We start from the raw sequence: 15,904 nt of genomic DNA, 5'->3' as shown, positions 1-15,904 counted from the left end.
GTAAATTGCAAATGACTGGTGTTGGTTTGGTATTCTGCAAATCTTCCGTACATGTTTCTAGTGTGATTAGGAATATCTTTTTTTGTGTGTGTGCATGTGTTCAGTCACTTGTAAAAAGATCTGTAATGATTACGTGTTCCTTATTTTTCATATTAGATTCGATTTTTATGTTGTATTCTGTTTGCTTTCCCAATAAGCACTGAAATTTCCAAATAGAATATGTATTGTAGTGTGGGTGTTTTAGGTTGTCAGGGCTGTAATGCAAAGTAATTTCTCAATTTTGTTTTTAATGTGCCTATAGTCGAAGGCCAGCTCTTACATTAAAGCTATCAAATTGACACATTTGTATCTTCTCGGTTTGATTGCATGCGGAATGATTATCACTTCCAAGCTAATTATCTGTAGCCGAGAGCCTAGACGTGTCGTGATGCCAAATAGAGCATCAAATAAAGCACTATATCTCTTACAGTGCAGTCATTTCACACGTTCCATCCTTCCCGACCTTTATTAGATGACAATTTGACTCACCATTGATTATGCTTTAATAAGGATTTCATGAGTCAGTGGAAGTGCTCAAAACGTTTAGACCTCATTTTCAGAAGCAAATTTATTGGACTGAGAAGAAGGCAAATCTCAGTAGTTACTCACCCATCTGTAAAAGCGCCTTTTCTTTAGATAAATGAGTTAGTCACTCGTCACTCGTGTATGTGTATCCATATATCTAGTCACATACTTTCATATCTGAAATTATCAGAAAACATTAATAACATACTGCTGCTTTTTCTAACTAAGCTTTCCCGTCTAACTAACTACTGTACGTAGCTTTCCTTCTAAATGCCGGTAAGACCGGGTCGGTCTGTAATAGTCATTGTTTCGAGGAGTTTCCAGGTGACATCAGATCTGTCCCTTTGCTGCACGGGAATGAACATCCTGTGTGTGTCACGTATGGTCGTCCATCGTGATCCCCTTTTTGTGTTTGTGCACCTTGGGTATGACCGCATGGTTTGAACGGTTTCTAATTGAATGCTTATGTTTTCTTATGTTTTCTTGTTGCATTTCTAACAGACGGTTGCACTGAAAGATGGAACTTGGTGATAAAACATGATCTGGACCGTACAAATGTTATATTGTTGATCACATGGCTCGGTTAGATCGGGGAGTGTTTTTAATGCAGAGTCAGCAGTTTCAGCCCTTACGTGCAGCAGAATCACTGGATCTGTGGAGATATCACTGCTGCAGTATTTTTGATCCCCTTTGGTTTTCATGCCTTGTTCCCACTGGACCACAGCATTGTTCCTATCTTAGTGAATGTAGGACATCTCCGTGGGTCGTGTACTGCTTATTCACGTGGTGTTCTTTCATATGCCACAATTACTGATCCTGTTATGCTTTTCCTTTAAAAATAAGACAGATTTTGTCTTTTAAGAAACATCCTGACCCTGTTCACTGCTGCAGCTGCTGCTTCTGGATATGTCAGGCGCACTTTGCAGGACATTCACTTTAAGCTCTTAGAGAACTTAAAATGTATCAGCAGTGACAGGGTGGGAGTAATTGGTTTGATTCATAAGCCCATGTTGAGATCTCATTATAACAGAGCTTGAACTTCAGAGGACAGACAGGGAAACATATGATAAGGGCTGCCTGCTCATATTCCTGCTCCTCTGAAGGTCACTGGAGATAAATATGTTGGATATAACACAGTGTCTATTTCTGATTAATGACTTGCTTGTCTGCTCTTGGCATGTTGTGCGTTTTGTTTAGATCTGCTTCCAAAGTGCCGGCGAATGAGAAGAAGGAACGACCAGTAAGCACCATGAGTGAGGCCTCTAACTACACGGGCGGCTCGGAGCAAGCTGCAAACCCCAGTAGCCCCGGAGGAAGGGTGAGTGACAGGGGGGCTTACGATTCATGCCTGTTATGTTAGAAAATAATGGGAAAAACAAGTGGATCACATTTTAATGGCTTAAAACATCTAGATGTTTCTTTTCCGTGTGTGTGTTGAGCTTAATTTGATTTAACTTGTAGCCCTCAAGACCTTCTAAAAAAATTCACAACTTCGGGAAACGATCCAACTCCATCAGGAGGAATCCCGGTGCCCCGGTTATCAAGAGAAACTGGCTGTATAAACAGGTGAGTAGGAGTGCACGGCTCCAGGTAATCTTTACTCCAGAAAATGCAATCAGAAATTTAAAGGACAGATCATACAATTTGTTTTCTTCGACGCATGTGTGTATCAATATTTTTAAACCACTGTGGTTATAACTGAAATGTATCAACGTGCAGATGGATTTTTGCAGAAATCTTTTTGGTTATACCCTGACCTTTTGTCTTACACCACCCTGTTAACAATTTGTGTGAAAATGCAAAATATCAATAAAGTTGATAAACATGGAAAAAATACGTTAAACAGCATGTTAGCATTATTAGTCCGAGCATGCTCACGTCAGGAGCTCCCCTGATTTCTGCTGGATAGTATTATCTTTGGAGTCAGAGGCAAGGAAAAGCTTGGCTATACAAAGGTGATAATATAAAACAGTGTTGGGTCTGTTTCCATTTTTAACTGCAAGTGGTTATGCAGCAGCAGCAGTAGTCTTAAGATGAGCACAATCTGAGCATTTCTTTGTGCATCTCTGTTTTTGCTCATCCAGCAGGGCCACTGTATGAATGCAAACCTCCCTGGTTACTTACAGAAGAGTAAAAAGGGGCCAGACCGGACACCCTTGTGCATCCTAACTGGGAGTTTCATTTAGCGGTGATTGCAGGCACCCTGTGCAGTTTTGTGAGCACACGATGGGCTCCTTTGGTGCAGCTGCCAGCTGCTTTTTTCTTTGGAAACATCAATCAGGGTGACGTAGATCAAGCAAAAGACTCACAAATCTGCTAGCCTGAATAAAAGCTGGATTTGCACTTTTATTTCCCTGCCTCATTGAAAACTGGAAGCCATTGAAGTCCTTGGCTGAGGGGAAGCTGCAGTCCTTCGGTTGGTCCGCTGCTAGAACAAAGTGCCGCAGTGATTGATGTGATAGCGAAAGCCTCCAGAGAGCAAGATTCGACAGAACTTTTTGATAAAGTTTATTTATTCTTCTGCTACTGACATTCAAAAAAGGGGGGGTTAAGACCTGGATTTAATTGAGGAAAGGTGGTGGACACAAGATCTTTAAAACTTGTTACATTTCACATCTACCTCTTTTATGAACATATGGCGCAGCATCTGGTATTTTGAATCTCTCTTGATACTAATGTTTTAACCGTTCTGGTTTGTGGAAGTGAATTTCCATTTCAAGTAAACTGCAGCCCACATGCTTTTTGACCATAATGACAGAGTTGTTAAGATCCCCCCTCCTGCTTTTGTCTCCTGGTGGAGGCTACGATTAAGGACTTTGCTCAAGTTTTCCATTAAAGTAAACCAGGGAGTTAATACCCTTTACTTCACCCTTCATCTTTTTCAGGCAGCAGCGTTAAAGGCTTTGAGCTGATACTGAAGAACAACTTAAGCAGAGGAAGTTTGTGTGTGTGTGTGTTGCATTGTCTTTGTTTCATGCCACAAATTAAGTTTCCCCATCTCAGGCCAAAAATAGCTAAATTTGAGAGTCCGAAATTTTGCAGTGCTGATCGGATGACTTCCATAACCCGTCTTCATTTAAGCAAGGGGTTATTTCATAATTTCCAAAGTTCAGAGAGGCATTTTGGATCACAAATGCAAAATGGTGACCTGTCTCAGCTGGAAACCTAGAAAGTCGTACACAATTATGTAATACAACAAAGAAGTGATTGGCTGTTAATCCTTAGAGATGATGTAGCAAACAATTGATCACATGGAAAGGATTGTATCACAGGACTACAGCATGTGCTGAACAGGATAAAAAAAGACAAAGATATTAGAAAAAAATCAAAGCCCCAAACATTTGTGGAGTTAATGTCCTCTATTGCTCTGGTGTCTTTTCAGGACAGTACAGGGATGAAGCTATGGAAGAAGAGGTGGTTTGTCCTTTCTGACCTCTGCCTCTTCTACTACAGAGGTGAGTTCAGTCCTGTCATCTAGCGGCACCGGTTGTCGATTAATAGTTCAAGTGCTTTTGTGATCTTCAACAACAAGCGATGCCTTTTCTCATCATTGTTATGTCTGAGTCCCTGTGATAAAGAACATGTCAGGACCAACTGAGGAGACTTATCAGGTGAAAAAGCTTGCAACATCACCTTTTTTTCCATCAAGCAAAGCCAGGTCCTTACGCAAGACCTGGATGCAGAGTTAAACATTAAAGCATACTAATAGGATTCCACACTTAATGTTAAGTCATGATGAAACAAGATGAAACAAGTTTATTGAATGATTCCTTTTTATGCAAGTCATGTCATCATTCATGCTTTTACATGATAGGAGTCTGAAAGTAGTGTTAGTAGTAGTTACACTCACTTACTGTAGTTTGCATTTTTGTAAAATGTGTGGACATTTCGATGCGATTTATCGATTTTATATAATCTATTATTGATTAAAATGTGATTTTAATGGCTGTTCTCTCATGTTGGACCAATCTTCACATCTAATTTTGACACATCTCTGTTTGGAGAATGTTTAAAGTGTAGACCAAGTGTAAACTAGGTGTGCTGTTTGAAACTGTGAGAAAATACAAGCCTTACCTTTGTACAAGGCTGCACTTCCCAGTGCCGCCGCTTTATGCAGATGTAGTCGTCATTTCTGCTGATCAGGATGACATCCAGTCTGTGTTATTTCTGGTGTCTGCCATTCCCGTCGCCTTCTTTCCACCCACTGACTGACAAAAGCCGCGGACAGCGGCGGACCCAAAGGCTTTATCCAGATGGATATGTTGAGAAACTGTATCCATCAGCAGAGAGTGGGCAGAGAGGTCGTGAACTCTGCTGCTTCATCTGAATACATCCGTTATCTGCTGTTGTAGTTATCACTCTATTTCTGCGCATCAGGATATCCCATGATGAGACTGCTCTGCTGAAGCCTCTGCCTGTTGTGTTTTTTGAAAGAGGCAGTGGCAAAGAGCCCGGTTGGTTGCAGACAGGTGACGCTGTCAAAAATCCATCCGCCCCTCTTTTGAAAATCAGTTAAGCGAGGCAGGTCTCTAACACAACTTCTGAGCAAACAGCTCGACTTCTGATATGTTTGGGAATGTCCAGATTGATGTTACCATATATTTCCCTAAATATTACTCACAATGTTGAACTTTATTCATGATCAGCCTTATTCATTCCATCATCGCCAATATGTGTTAAAAGACTTTGACTCTAACATAATGGTTTTGAGTAACACACATGCAAACTTGCACATAAACCAGACAAAGTCCATGCCTATAAGGGATTGCAGCAGTCACTGTTTTGTTTTCCTGCACTGTTTTGGGTAAGCAGTACAGTTTGCTTTTATGGAATTTGGAGAGTAAGCTACTCTGCTTAAACTTGGGACCCAATCTAATCCCCCCCCATGTGGAGTGTGCACAATTGTCAATGTGGAACCCTGTCTGTTAACTTAATGAGGATTAGAGCAGCCTAGCTGCATACAGAACTGAATCAGTGCTCATCTTTTCCAATGTTTTGACTTGGTATCCTATGTTTATCTGACCAAAACACTGCACAGTTTTTCCTTTCACAGTCCACTTGACTTGCGTCCTGTTTACAAATAACGCTTTAAGATAAGAGTTGACAATATAGTGTGTATATGTATATACACACTGTGTTTTGTTTTTCCTCTGTAGATGAAAAAGAGGAGGGGATTCTCGGCAGTATCCTCCTGCCAAGCTTTCGTATATCCATGTTGTCTGTGGACGATCACATTACCAGAAAATATGCCTTCAAGGTCAGTGCATGTTTTCATTCCTGTCAGACTTTGTTAGGCTGCATATTTTATGGTTTATTACACTTAAAGAAGAAAAGACAGGAATTAGTTTTCTAGAGAAAATGGAAAAACTTGTAGATAAGGCCATAAAAATAAATGTGCAAGTCTCACAGAAGGTACATTTTAAAACTGGTGCTGCAGTGGCTCTTATCGTGATCTCACAATATATGTATGTGTATTTTTAGACATGTTGAGCAGTTTCTAGGTTTTATTTCCTATTTAACACGTTGGTTGTTACTTCAGAAGTTTTGGTTGATTGACAAAGCGAGATGTTTAGTCGCTAATGCTAACAACTAAAGTACGACTCATATTTCTACACTGACTACTGACAGCAGTGAGGTAGGACTACAGTACTATGATGCTATAAGTTGACTCGCAGGATTCAAGTTTCAGGGCAACGGACTTATAATATGAGATCACAGTGGTGTGTAAAGGATTTGACTGTGGGTTCTTCATAAACCCAAAGAGACAACAAAGTTGTCCTGCCAAGCACAGCCAAACACAGACGCCCAGAAGTCTGCTCAAGGTCTCTCCAACCACACAGCCCACTCCTTTTCCAACTTAGATTCAGGCTGAAAAAACCCCCAAAACAAGACTTAGAAAAGAGAAAAGCATGAAAGCAGGACACAAGCTCTTCAGTTCAGTGATTCACTCAGAAATGGGATGACCTTTTGACTGTATATTTTTCATTCTCAACTTTTCCTGTCTCTTGTTGTGGCCAAAGGTCATATCAGTAAGTGTGTTATTTCTAAAAATTATTGTGAAGCAATTAGAAAAATTATAGTCTTGTCTTTTTTTAAACATTGGAAAACTGCACATTGAGGTTGGTTACGAAGCATTATGTCTCTTCCTGTGTTTGTTTTAACAATATATTGGTTTGTTCACCACGAGGGAACCAAGAGACAACCGACCATGTGTCTGCCATACAATGCACTGAATGGTAAGTATTGTGGCAGATTTACTTCCCTAATCTAGCATGACTTAAGGATTTGATTTATTATCATTAACTGCAGAGAATATCTCACAAGTCAGCACCGACTGCCATTAGTTGCTAAAAAAAAAGTGTGTGTGCGCGTGTGTGCGCGCGTGTGTGTGTGCGTGTGCGTGTGTGTGTGTGTGTGTGTAAAATGCAATATTCTACCCTCCTGTTATTGTGAGGAAACCTTAAAAATCCTAGTCAACCAGTTTTTGTCTTCTCTCTTTCAGGTAACTGTGTGGATAACTCTTCCTGTCCTTGATCCCGTGTACTGTCAAAACAGGCGACACATCCCAACATGAGGACGTACTACTTTTGCACAGACACAGCCAAAGAGATGGAATCTTGGATGAAAGTGATGACAGATGCTGCACTCGTGCAGTCAGAGCCAGTCAAAAGGTTTGTAAGAGCTTTGACAATAAAGTCATGTTTGCTGAGTGGGTGTGTCATTTTTGAATTGCGAGCGCATGGGGGGGGGGGGGTTTGAAAAAGCCATTTGAGGACAGTTCTTCAAACTAGTACTAACAGCTGTGCATCACGTGGTTCATTTCTAGACTCTGATTTCTGTTTGTACTGGAAGAGAGTACTTTTAAATTCCCTGTTAAGTTCTTCGGCAACACTTCAACACCCACTTTTGACATCTCTGGTCTCTGGGTTTGTTGAAGAAGCTACGATGTTCTTTCATGTTATGTAACTGTTTCAAGCGCTAAAGTTTATTATGGAGTAACATACATAAGACTGTGGGTGCACTGTGAAGGCATGATGCAGGTGGTTTAAGGGATGATGTGCACAGCTGCGCTGGCTGATCAGGATCACTGACTCATCAGGACAGGGTTTTTTTTTTCCTTCTTCTTTTTTAAACTATGTTAAATATCTGCCATTTGGCAGGCTGCCTGTCTAATGCCCTGCTTTTACATGGGCGAGCAGAAACGTAATAGTAACGAGCAGTGTAATTACACAGAGCAGTAGTGCCTGAAATCCTCTGAAAGTCTCTGCTAAATGGGACCGTGTGATGCTACTATAAGATTATCTTATATAACTACACATTGTTCAAAACAAAAAGGTTCTGTAATTTCATCTTTTTTTTTAAATTTACTTCATCGTTTGTTTTGCAGTTGTGTAACTTGAATGCTCGCAGGGCTAAATGTGTGCTCTGCTTGGTTGGTGGAGGCACAGAACGATGGAGAAGTCATTAAGTGACTAGTGCTGCTATTTGAAACTATACAAGTGGAAACTCTGAAGGAATGCCTTTTCTGCAGCTCTCTTATTGCTAACCCAGTGAGCCATGCTGCTGAGAGGAATTTGCCAAACTTTGAAGTTGTGACCTTATGTCTGTCTAAGGTCAAGGCATAGTGGCATCTATTACCTCTAGATAACTCGCTAGGGAGCACAGAGTGGTATGCAGGTCTTCTAGACAGGAGGCAAAAGAGAGAAGCAAATGGATTACTGGGATCTGAGCATCACTTTTCTGAAGTGTCTCAGCTGAGGTATTGTTTTACTGGAGATATCTGATTTCCTTTTACACGCCTCCCCTTCTCTGGCAGCTGGAAGAGGCATTGTGCACTTTGCTTTAGTTTGAACTGAATTCACAACATTAGTTGTGTAGTATATTGTAGTATAAACCTAAAAATGTGAATCAAACATCGTTTACAGCAATTCCTACCAAATAATTAGTTGGACATGAATCATCTCACCCAGATTTACGTAAGGGTTAATCACATTAAAGACATTTTAGCCTATTGTCTGAGGTTGTAACAGTTTTTACATGAACAACAAAAGGAAGGAACGATGCCTGAATACTTAGGTGCAAACTTCCACATGTGCTTGTATGACATCATCCAAGCAAGACGAACAGCAATGCTTCTCAGCTCAAACGTGGCTAAATTGGAAAAAATACAAACACAACAGAAGACCAAGCCAAATACTGTGTGGAATACAATACAAATGTGGAAACCGTTTATGGATCCATTCAGAAAACTAAAAGGGCACTTTTCAGCATCAGCAGCTACTTTATGCCTCATTGGTTTCATATTCATATCAACAAGCATCAAGTTAACAGTTCATGTAGTAATACAGTCTGTAGGATTAAGTTAACAGTGCTTTCAGAGGGGTTGTAAACAGATTACAAAGGCGGGAAGATAAAACAACACGCCACTCTCAGATTTCACTTGAAGACAAGCGTATCTTAAGTCTGGATAATCCAAAATGTCTATTGAAAGAGTTCCAGTGTTTTGTGATTTTTCAAGCCTGAACCTTCTTGTCTCTTTTAGGTTGGACAAACTAAAAGTGGAGCAGTGTGGACCTCAAGAGATCAACCATGTGGCCAACCATAGAACAGAAACCGAAATCCAGAAGAATGAGCGCAACCGTGAGGTTGACCGTGAGCACGCAGCCGTCTCCCCCACCACAGAAGAAGAGGAGAGAAAGCAGCGAGATGCAGAGCGCTACGGCTTCCAGAAGGATGGGGCCGACCGTGAACGTCCACTCACCAAAATAAACAGTATCAAACTGCAGCCAGCGCAGGCGGCAGCCATCAAGGCTAATATGACCTCGCCGCAGCCTCAGACCGAGGTTGACGGATCACAACACAGCCCCCAAGTTAATGGATCTGGAGAACAGCGTCCAGCTAATGGGACTGGAGTCCCTCCTCTGCAAAGTTCCCCACATGAGCCGGATCGCAGCCTGAGTCGGACCAGCTCGATGCAGCAGCTGGAGCAGTGGGTTCGCACACAGAGAGGACGTGGCCAGGACGACGATACCAGAAGGTTGGTTCAGTGCTATGCCCAAAAAAACCCGTCTTGACATGATACTGTATAAGCTTTAAATGTAATTGTTTGATTATAACATGCGTACACTGCAAGAAGGGAAATGATGCTATTCAGATGGCGCTGTCGTCTGTACAGTAGCACCAGTTATCTTCAGATTACTCCACAAGAGTCAAATCTTAGACTGTTTCCACAACATGAAGTCAGATTTGGCTTTATTGGGTGGAAAGTATGACACTGGTCTCCTCTTAGTTCTAAGTAGTTAAAGTATATTGATGAGGTTTTGATGAGAGGATTTAATAAGCTGGTTCTTGATTCCCATCCCTGGTGTTCACATTTTTGTTAAAAATACATGTTTTAGTCAAGAGATACGTTTGTCATCAGGCTTGTGTTCATATTTGACACAGCTTTGCCTCATTCTGTGGTTATTTGTTTTTTTTTAACAAATAGACATACACACTCGCTTTAGAGTATACCATGGGCAAAACTAATAAGGCCTCAGTAAATATTTTTGTGTTGGCCCTCTGAGGTAAACATTTAATTCTCTCTCCATTAATCTCTTTCAGCTCCTTTTGTCATGACATGCATGTTCTCTAGACGGATGTGTAGCAGTCACAAGCCTTTATTATAACACTGGTATACTGGGATTTAAAGACCAGTGAGTGTTTTAGCCCGGATCTGTCAGGTCTTCTTATTATTAAGCTCTCCGTACTGACTTTGAACTCACTGAGTAAGTGGAACTTCTTAAAGCCTTGCTGTCAATAGTAAGGTCTAATTTGTTTCTGAGTAGGGAATTGCTTTGCGAGATTCTCTAAAGACACACATGTAAACAGATAAAATAAGAATCATCCTTGTTTGATACTTAATTAGAATGATACTCAGCGTGAAGTGCTTTTCAACTACAAAGTTTAAACCAAACCAACAAATGAAAAGATTCATAACATGGCATTGCTTTGATAACTGATGTTTTTGACTGGTTATAATCAAAATAAAAGAAATCCAATGAGATTTTTTTCCAACTATAAACAACTTGTTGCGTCCTTTGAACCTGACAGAGCCTAAAACCACGTTTATCTGGTGATGTGTATGGAATATATGAAGAATAATCAAATTGTTATACCAACACAGATCATTTTAGGTCTGTGTTAGTGTAACACCATGCAGGTCATCTACTATATCATACATGATTAATTATCTGGTTTTTCTTTTACCCCAGCATCACATCGTACCAGACGCTGCCTAGAAATTTGCCAAGCCATCGGGTACCCTACATGCCTCATTATGGAGATGGATATTGCAGTATGCCCAGGAATAGCATGGCACAGCGGGACAGCATCTGCAGCATGTCCCCATCGGTATATGACCAGGCCATGGGTCCTTCAATGACTGAGAAACGCCGCTCCATGCGCGATGACACCATGTGGCAGTTGTACGAATGGCAGCAAAGGCAGGCCTACAGCAGGCAGCCAGGGCTGTACAGCAATATGGCCAGTCCCAAAACCATGATCAACTTGTCAGAGCATGCTGCACCGAGCCACTCCATCCCCCCCTCGCCCTCCCATGGCTCCCTGTCGATGTACGGCGGCTACTCTCCAATGAGATCTTACAACATGGGCAACACTCGCTCTGAAATTTCCTCTCCCATCTTCCGAAGAGACATGACTGTTGAGAGACGGCAGAGGCCACCAGTCAACAAGGTCAGCTAAGAGATGCATAAACAGGAAATGTTCAGTTCATCCTCATAATAACAAAACCGCCTACTATGCAATAGTCTTCAGTCACCCCTTATTTCTTTATATTTTGCTTCCAAGCATCCAGAATAGTTCTCCAGGCTTTCTGAAGGTCTATCACGTTTTTTTCTTTGGACACTGGCTGCTTTTTCAATCATTTTCAGTCCAATCCTTATACTTGACCATTTTCAAAGGAGTGGGGTTATTTTTTTTGTTCATCAAGCCATTTAACACTGAAAAATGCACCTAATGCCAGAACCAGTTACCAATGTTGTGTCTACAGATAGCAGACAACTTAGCAAAAAGTCTATTTTAAAGGTATCGTTAACAGCTTGTTGCAAAAAATAAAAGAAATAAAAGAAATGGCAGGCCTAAAAGTAAGATCTACAGCAAAGGAACACAATCTGAAGCCTCATCAGAAATGGTCTCAATGGAAGAGTGGCTGTAAGAAGCCATTCTTAACAAAGAGCAATGAGGAGAAAAGTTTCAGGTATTTTAAATGACAATAGAGCTGGACTGAAAGTCAGTAGCAGCAGGTCTTATGGAGTGATGATCATTAGTATGGAGGAGATCAGGGGAGATGTAAAACATTATGAATGCAGAAAAGTACTGTCAGGTTTTGATCCACTGTGGACAACAGCCAAAGAAGAGCATTGAATGTCCTTCAAGAAGCCTGGAGAACTATTCCTGAAGACAACATACAGAAATTAAAGAAAGCTTGACTAAGAGAGTTCAGGCTGTGCTGAAGAATAAATGAGGTCATACCAAATACTGATCTTCAAACTCATCAGAATTGTCAAAACCCTGTTTGTGCCTACTTTAGTTCCCAAAGTTCAAAAGTGAGGTCATGTGTTTCATTTGTTTTTAAGCAGCGCAAACAAAATTACATTCAGCTTTGAGCATATTTATAGTGACAGAAATATGAGAGGGTTATATACAAAAATATGCATCAAGGGTAGCAAATGTTTCTTTGTACTTGGATGAACCCCGTGGCTATGGCTGACTATTATATCAAAGATATTTAATGTTGCACATGACAGGCCTTTTTTCATATTAAATCTGTGTTCTGCAGTATGCTTACCTGCCTGATAGGAGGTCTATGCCAGCAGGGATCCCAATCCAGACCATCACTGCCCAGTCTTTACAAGGCAAAACAGTAAGTCTTGGTCTATGTCAGTCTTCTGGCTACCTAGATTTATATCACTGTGCTGTTCAGCTGAGATACTTCATGCTTGGTTTCTGTACACCTATACAGTCTGGGTTTAACTGGATGTCTTTCAAGGACAATGCTGTTTTCTGATGATGCCACCTACTCTACCCTTCTCCCTCTTTCTGTCCTTCATATCCCTCTAAGACATTGTGACAGAACTCTTTCGAGACAGGTTTAGGCAGATCTGTGTTCCAAGGATTTAGGGTGTGTTCACTTCAGGAGCTCCTTAGACTCTCTTCAGTTCAGTGGAGACTTAAAAACCCTGTCACTCAAACTCTCTAAGCCAGGATCAAGAATTTATGTCAGAGCTGCACACAGTTCTCTGTACTCATTGAGCTTGTAAAGTGTGAAGTCAATTCTGTAATGAGTGCCAACTGTTCTGCTGTTTTGAGTGGACATAAAAGAATGTGCATGCTGCTAGCTAACATGGTACTAAATTGCATGAAACGCAAGACTAGAATGCAGCAACTGTTCACCTACTGGGATCCTGGTACCTCTAAATCTCCTATCCTGGTGTGCTCTCTCTCCTTTCTTCTCACCCCCAATCCCTGCCTCACCCCTGCGGTGTGTCCCTGTTTCACTGTGGCGATGCATCCCCCCCGCCTCCTCCTCTTCCTCCCTCCTCCTTGCAGCCTGAGGAACTGACTTTGCTGCTGATAAAGCTGCGTCGGCAGCAGGCAGAGCTAAACAGTATCCGGGAGCACACTGTAGCACAGCTTATGCAACTAAACATGGATGGCGACAACCCAAAGGTCAGGCCCCCAGGGACATCTCTGCAGGCGTGTATGTTAGCGTGTGGTGTGTATGCCATCTTTATCCACTTCCATTATCCATCTCGATCCGGAGGATTTGTCTGGTCTTCACACATGGCTGATTTAAGAAGGAATTTTCTTCTAACATGACTATGCGTAATGGCTTCATGTTTTTTGTGGACCAGCTACCTTCTCATCAAAATGTGTGGAAATAAAACACTCTTCTTCCAGTTTCAAAATAATTTTGCAACCAGCATCTGACTTAAATCAGTGCATCAGATAATTAGATTTGGGCCATTTTAGCAGGGCAAGCAGCTGATTGAGTCATTTATCCCCCTAAAGAATATAGACAGATGTTATCCGCAGATGAAACTTAAAGCCATTGGCGAGCTTAAAGAGTGACCAACTAATGAGGCTAAGGCCACTGGCATATGTAAAAGTTAATTCAGGATTTTGGGACTTTAAGTCTCCAGACTTAATGCCAGACTGCAGATTTTACCATTAATGATGTAGGTCAACCAGGACTGTTGAAGATTTTTCCATTTTACGGTGTTTTTGTTGTTGCTTTTCTTAATCTACTACTGTGCAGTTAATGCGAGTTTTCCTTGTAGCTATACAAGTTGCCCTGCTTCATTAGGGCAACCTGCTTCATTAGTTTATGTTTGCGTCAGCGGACACACACCACGTTGTGTGGTACTTTGACTTGCCATTGTCTTTGTTTTTTGCATGCACTCGGTCAAGACTAGTCCTGCAGTGTACTCATTCTGTTACCTTTGAAAGTACACCTGGTACCTGACCTGTTTTCTTCACCTTGATTGGTCCTGCTTTCCTTTCTCTCGGGTTATCTTTGGGTACATGACATGCTTGTGTGATTGTGGATGTAAGAGAGAGTGTGACAGAGAGAGCATCAGTGAAAGAATGTGACTTGCCCTTTCTTTTGTCTCACTGTCCTTTTGCCTTTTCTTTGCTCTCTTTTTGCTGCTGATGATAGAACGACATTCTTTCTCACCACCTCCAAAGGAACCTCATGTATTTGGACAATCAGGTGGGGTAATGCATGAATGCATGCCCTGTCTTCTTCTGTCATGACCTCATTTAATGCCTCTGCTTTTATTGTATTAATCCCTGCTCTGCGGCTGTTTTAGTGATTTGCAATCCCAATGCCAGGCTAACTTGTTATCTTTTATTGTGATTTTAAATGGCTAAAAGTTCAGATCGCAGCATTTTTAGCTCACGCTAGTTCATTTACTCACACATTATCCAAATAACTGATCATGACTGTGGACAGTCGTTATTTCTGCCATATAAAGAACACGTAGAGATGAAGGTATCATATTTAACGTCTAAGTGTTTGCAAAGGAATATTAAAGCTTCATCTGCTTTTTTTTAACGATCTTAAGTGCTTTGTGAGTTTTAATTGCTTTGTATATAGCACACAAAGGTCCAGTAAAACCTTTCTAATAATTATAGCAAAAGGAAGCCTTAGATTTGTGTAACCGCTGAGAAATAAGTAATTTTAATTTCCTTGACTTGGACTGATGAGCCTTAGCATTTGTGATTTCTTGCACCTCTTGTAAACGCAGTTCTTTTTACATTCCTACACATCAGCGTTTAATGGGAACTTTTCACTGCTAATAAAAATGAACCTTAGAGCTTTGTACTTCCGTGTCTTCCTGCTCCTGCTCCTGAGCGTCTTCTCTCTGTTGCTGTTAACCATCCCTGTCGTCTCTGGATGCACGTTTCTGTGTGAGTCTACCTCATCCGAGAGCGAGAAAGCGAGAGCGAGTGAGGTGTAATCACACTGTGGGTGTTGTCTCAGAAATGAAAAGCTGCTGTAAACTTTCTGACACTTGCTATATCGCTCCTCTCCACACTGGACTAGATGAAGGAAAATGAGCCTTTAATCGTCATGACTCACACTTTGATTGAGAACTCTGCCCCAAGGCCTCAACTTTACCAGCAAGTAAGGCCAGCCTAAGGCTTTGCTCCACCTCATCCTCACCAGTCGCTGTTGTTCTTTTTGGTCTGTTTTGCAATGCTCCTCCTTCGATGTCCAAGTCCTCACGGCATCTTGAGACTGGTCTCCCTGTATCGTTTGTATTGCTAGCACCTCTTCATCCATTGCTTATGACTGTTCCCTCTTATTATTGAGAAGTCATGCTGATGCAGGCATGACTTTTAAGACTTGGAGAATGTATGAATGCTCCACTGTTGGGTTAAATCTCTTCCTCACTGTGGTGTTTGAATTTATTTGTTTATTTATTTATTTTTCAATAATCCTGCGCAGAATGTGTTCCCTCTCATTACCCGAGCCACCTGAACTTAACAAGATGACTCTAATTAATTTGACTTAATTACATGTTGCTAGTCTTATTGCTTGTCAGTCTAGTTTATTGCCAAATAATTCATGTTTTTGTGGAAAACGGACCCAATTAAGGGCCAGCAGAAGAGCGATCATTAGAGTAAAATGGCATAAATAGATTTTCATGTTTATCATCTATGACGCATGAATATTCTGCTATAGTTAAAGAGAAAAGTATGTACGCGATCTCAGCATCCCATTTAGAATTTATGTTCAGCCTGCCTTTTCTTGATTTTTTTTTTTTTGTTT

General features: G+C 41.1%; 1 protein-coding gene across 19 annotated transcripts in view; it reads left to right on the top strand.

Moving 5' to 3' along the window:
* The window catches only part of LOC113026584 (pleckstrin homology domain-containing family A member 5), a 90,918-nt gene that overhangs the window by 61,218 nt on the left and 13,796 nt on the right, over positions 1 to 15,904 (top strand). For 9 of the 19 annotated variants that reach the window (XM_026175526.2, XM_026175530.2, XM_026175520.2 and 6 more), the window contains 11 exons: positions 1,762 to 1,882; positions 2,026 to 2,130; positions 3,947 to 4,019; positions 5,721 to 5,821; positions 7,120 to 7,235; positions 9,107 to 9,601; positions 10,818 to 11,298; positions 12,404 to 12,487; positions 13,174 to 13,293; positions 14,285 to 14,338; positions 15,176 to 15,256. In XM_026175526.2, coding sequence (XP_026031311.1) covers positions 1,762 to 1,882; positions 2,026 to 2,130; positions 3,947 to 4,019; positions 5,721 to 5,821; positions 7,120 to 7,235; positions 9,107 to 9,601; positions 10,818 to 11,298; positions 12,404 to 12,487; positions 13,174 to 13,293; positions 14,285 to 14,338; positions 15,176 to 15,256 — 1,831 coding nt within the window. Of the gene's footprint in view, positions 1 to 1,761; positions 1,883 to 2,025; positions 2,131 to 3,946; positions 4,020 to 5,720; positions 5,822 to 5,877; positions 6,801 to 7,066; positions 7,236 to 9,106; positions 9,602 to 10,817; positions 11,299 to 12,403; positions 12,488 to 13,173; positions 13,294 to 14,284; positions 14,339 to 15,175; positions 15,257 to 15,904 lie in introns of those variants that run through there. The other 10 variants (XM_080303863.1, XM_080303855.1, XM_080303853.1 and 7 more) reach the window with 7 other exon arrangements.

This window comes from Astatotilapia calliptera, chromosome 7 (genome assembly GCF_964374335.1).
Source record: "Astatotilapia calliptera chromosome 7, fAstCal68.1, whole genome shotgun sequence".
In the NCBI taxonomy this organism is placed as follows: Eukaryota; Metazoa; Chordata; class Actinopteri; order Cichliformes; family Cichlidae; genus Astatotilapia; species Astatotilapia calliptera.
Note: the sequence above shows the minus strand (reverse complement) of the source record. Positions and strands in the feature narration are given on the sequence as shown.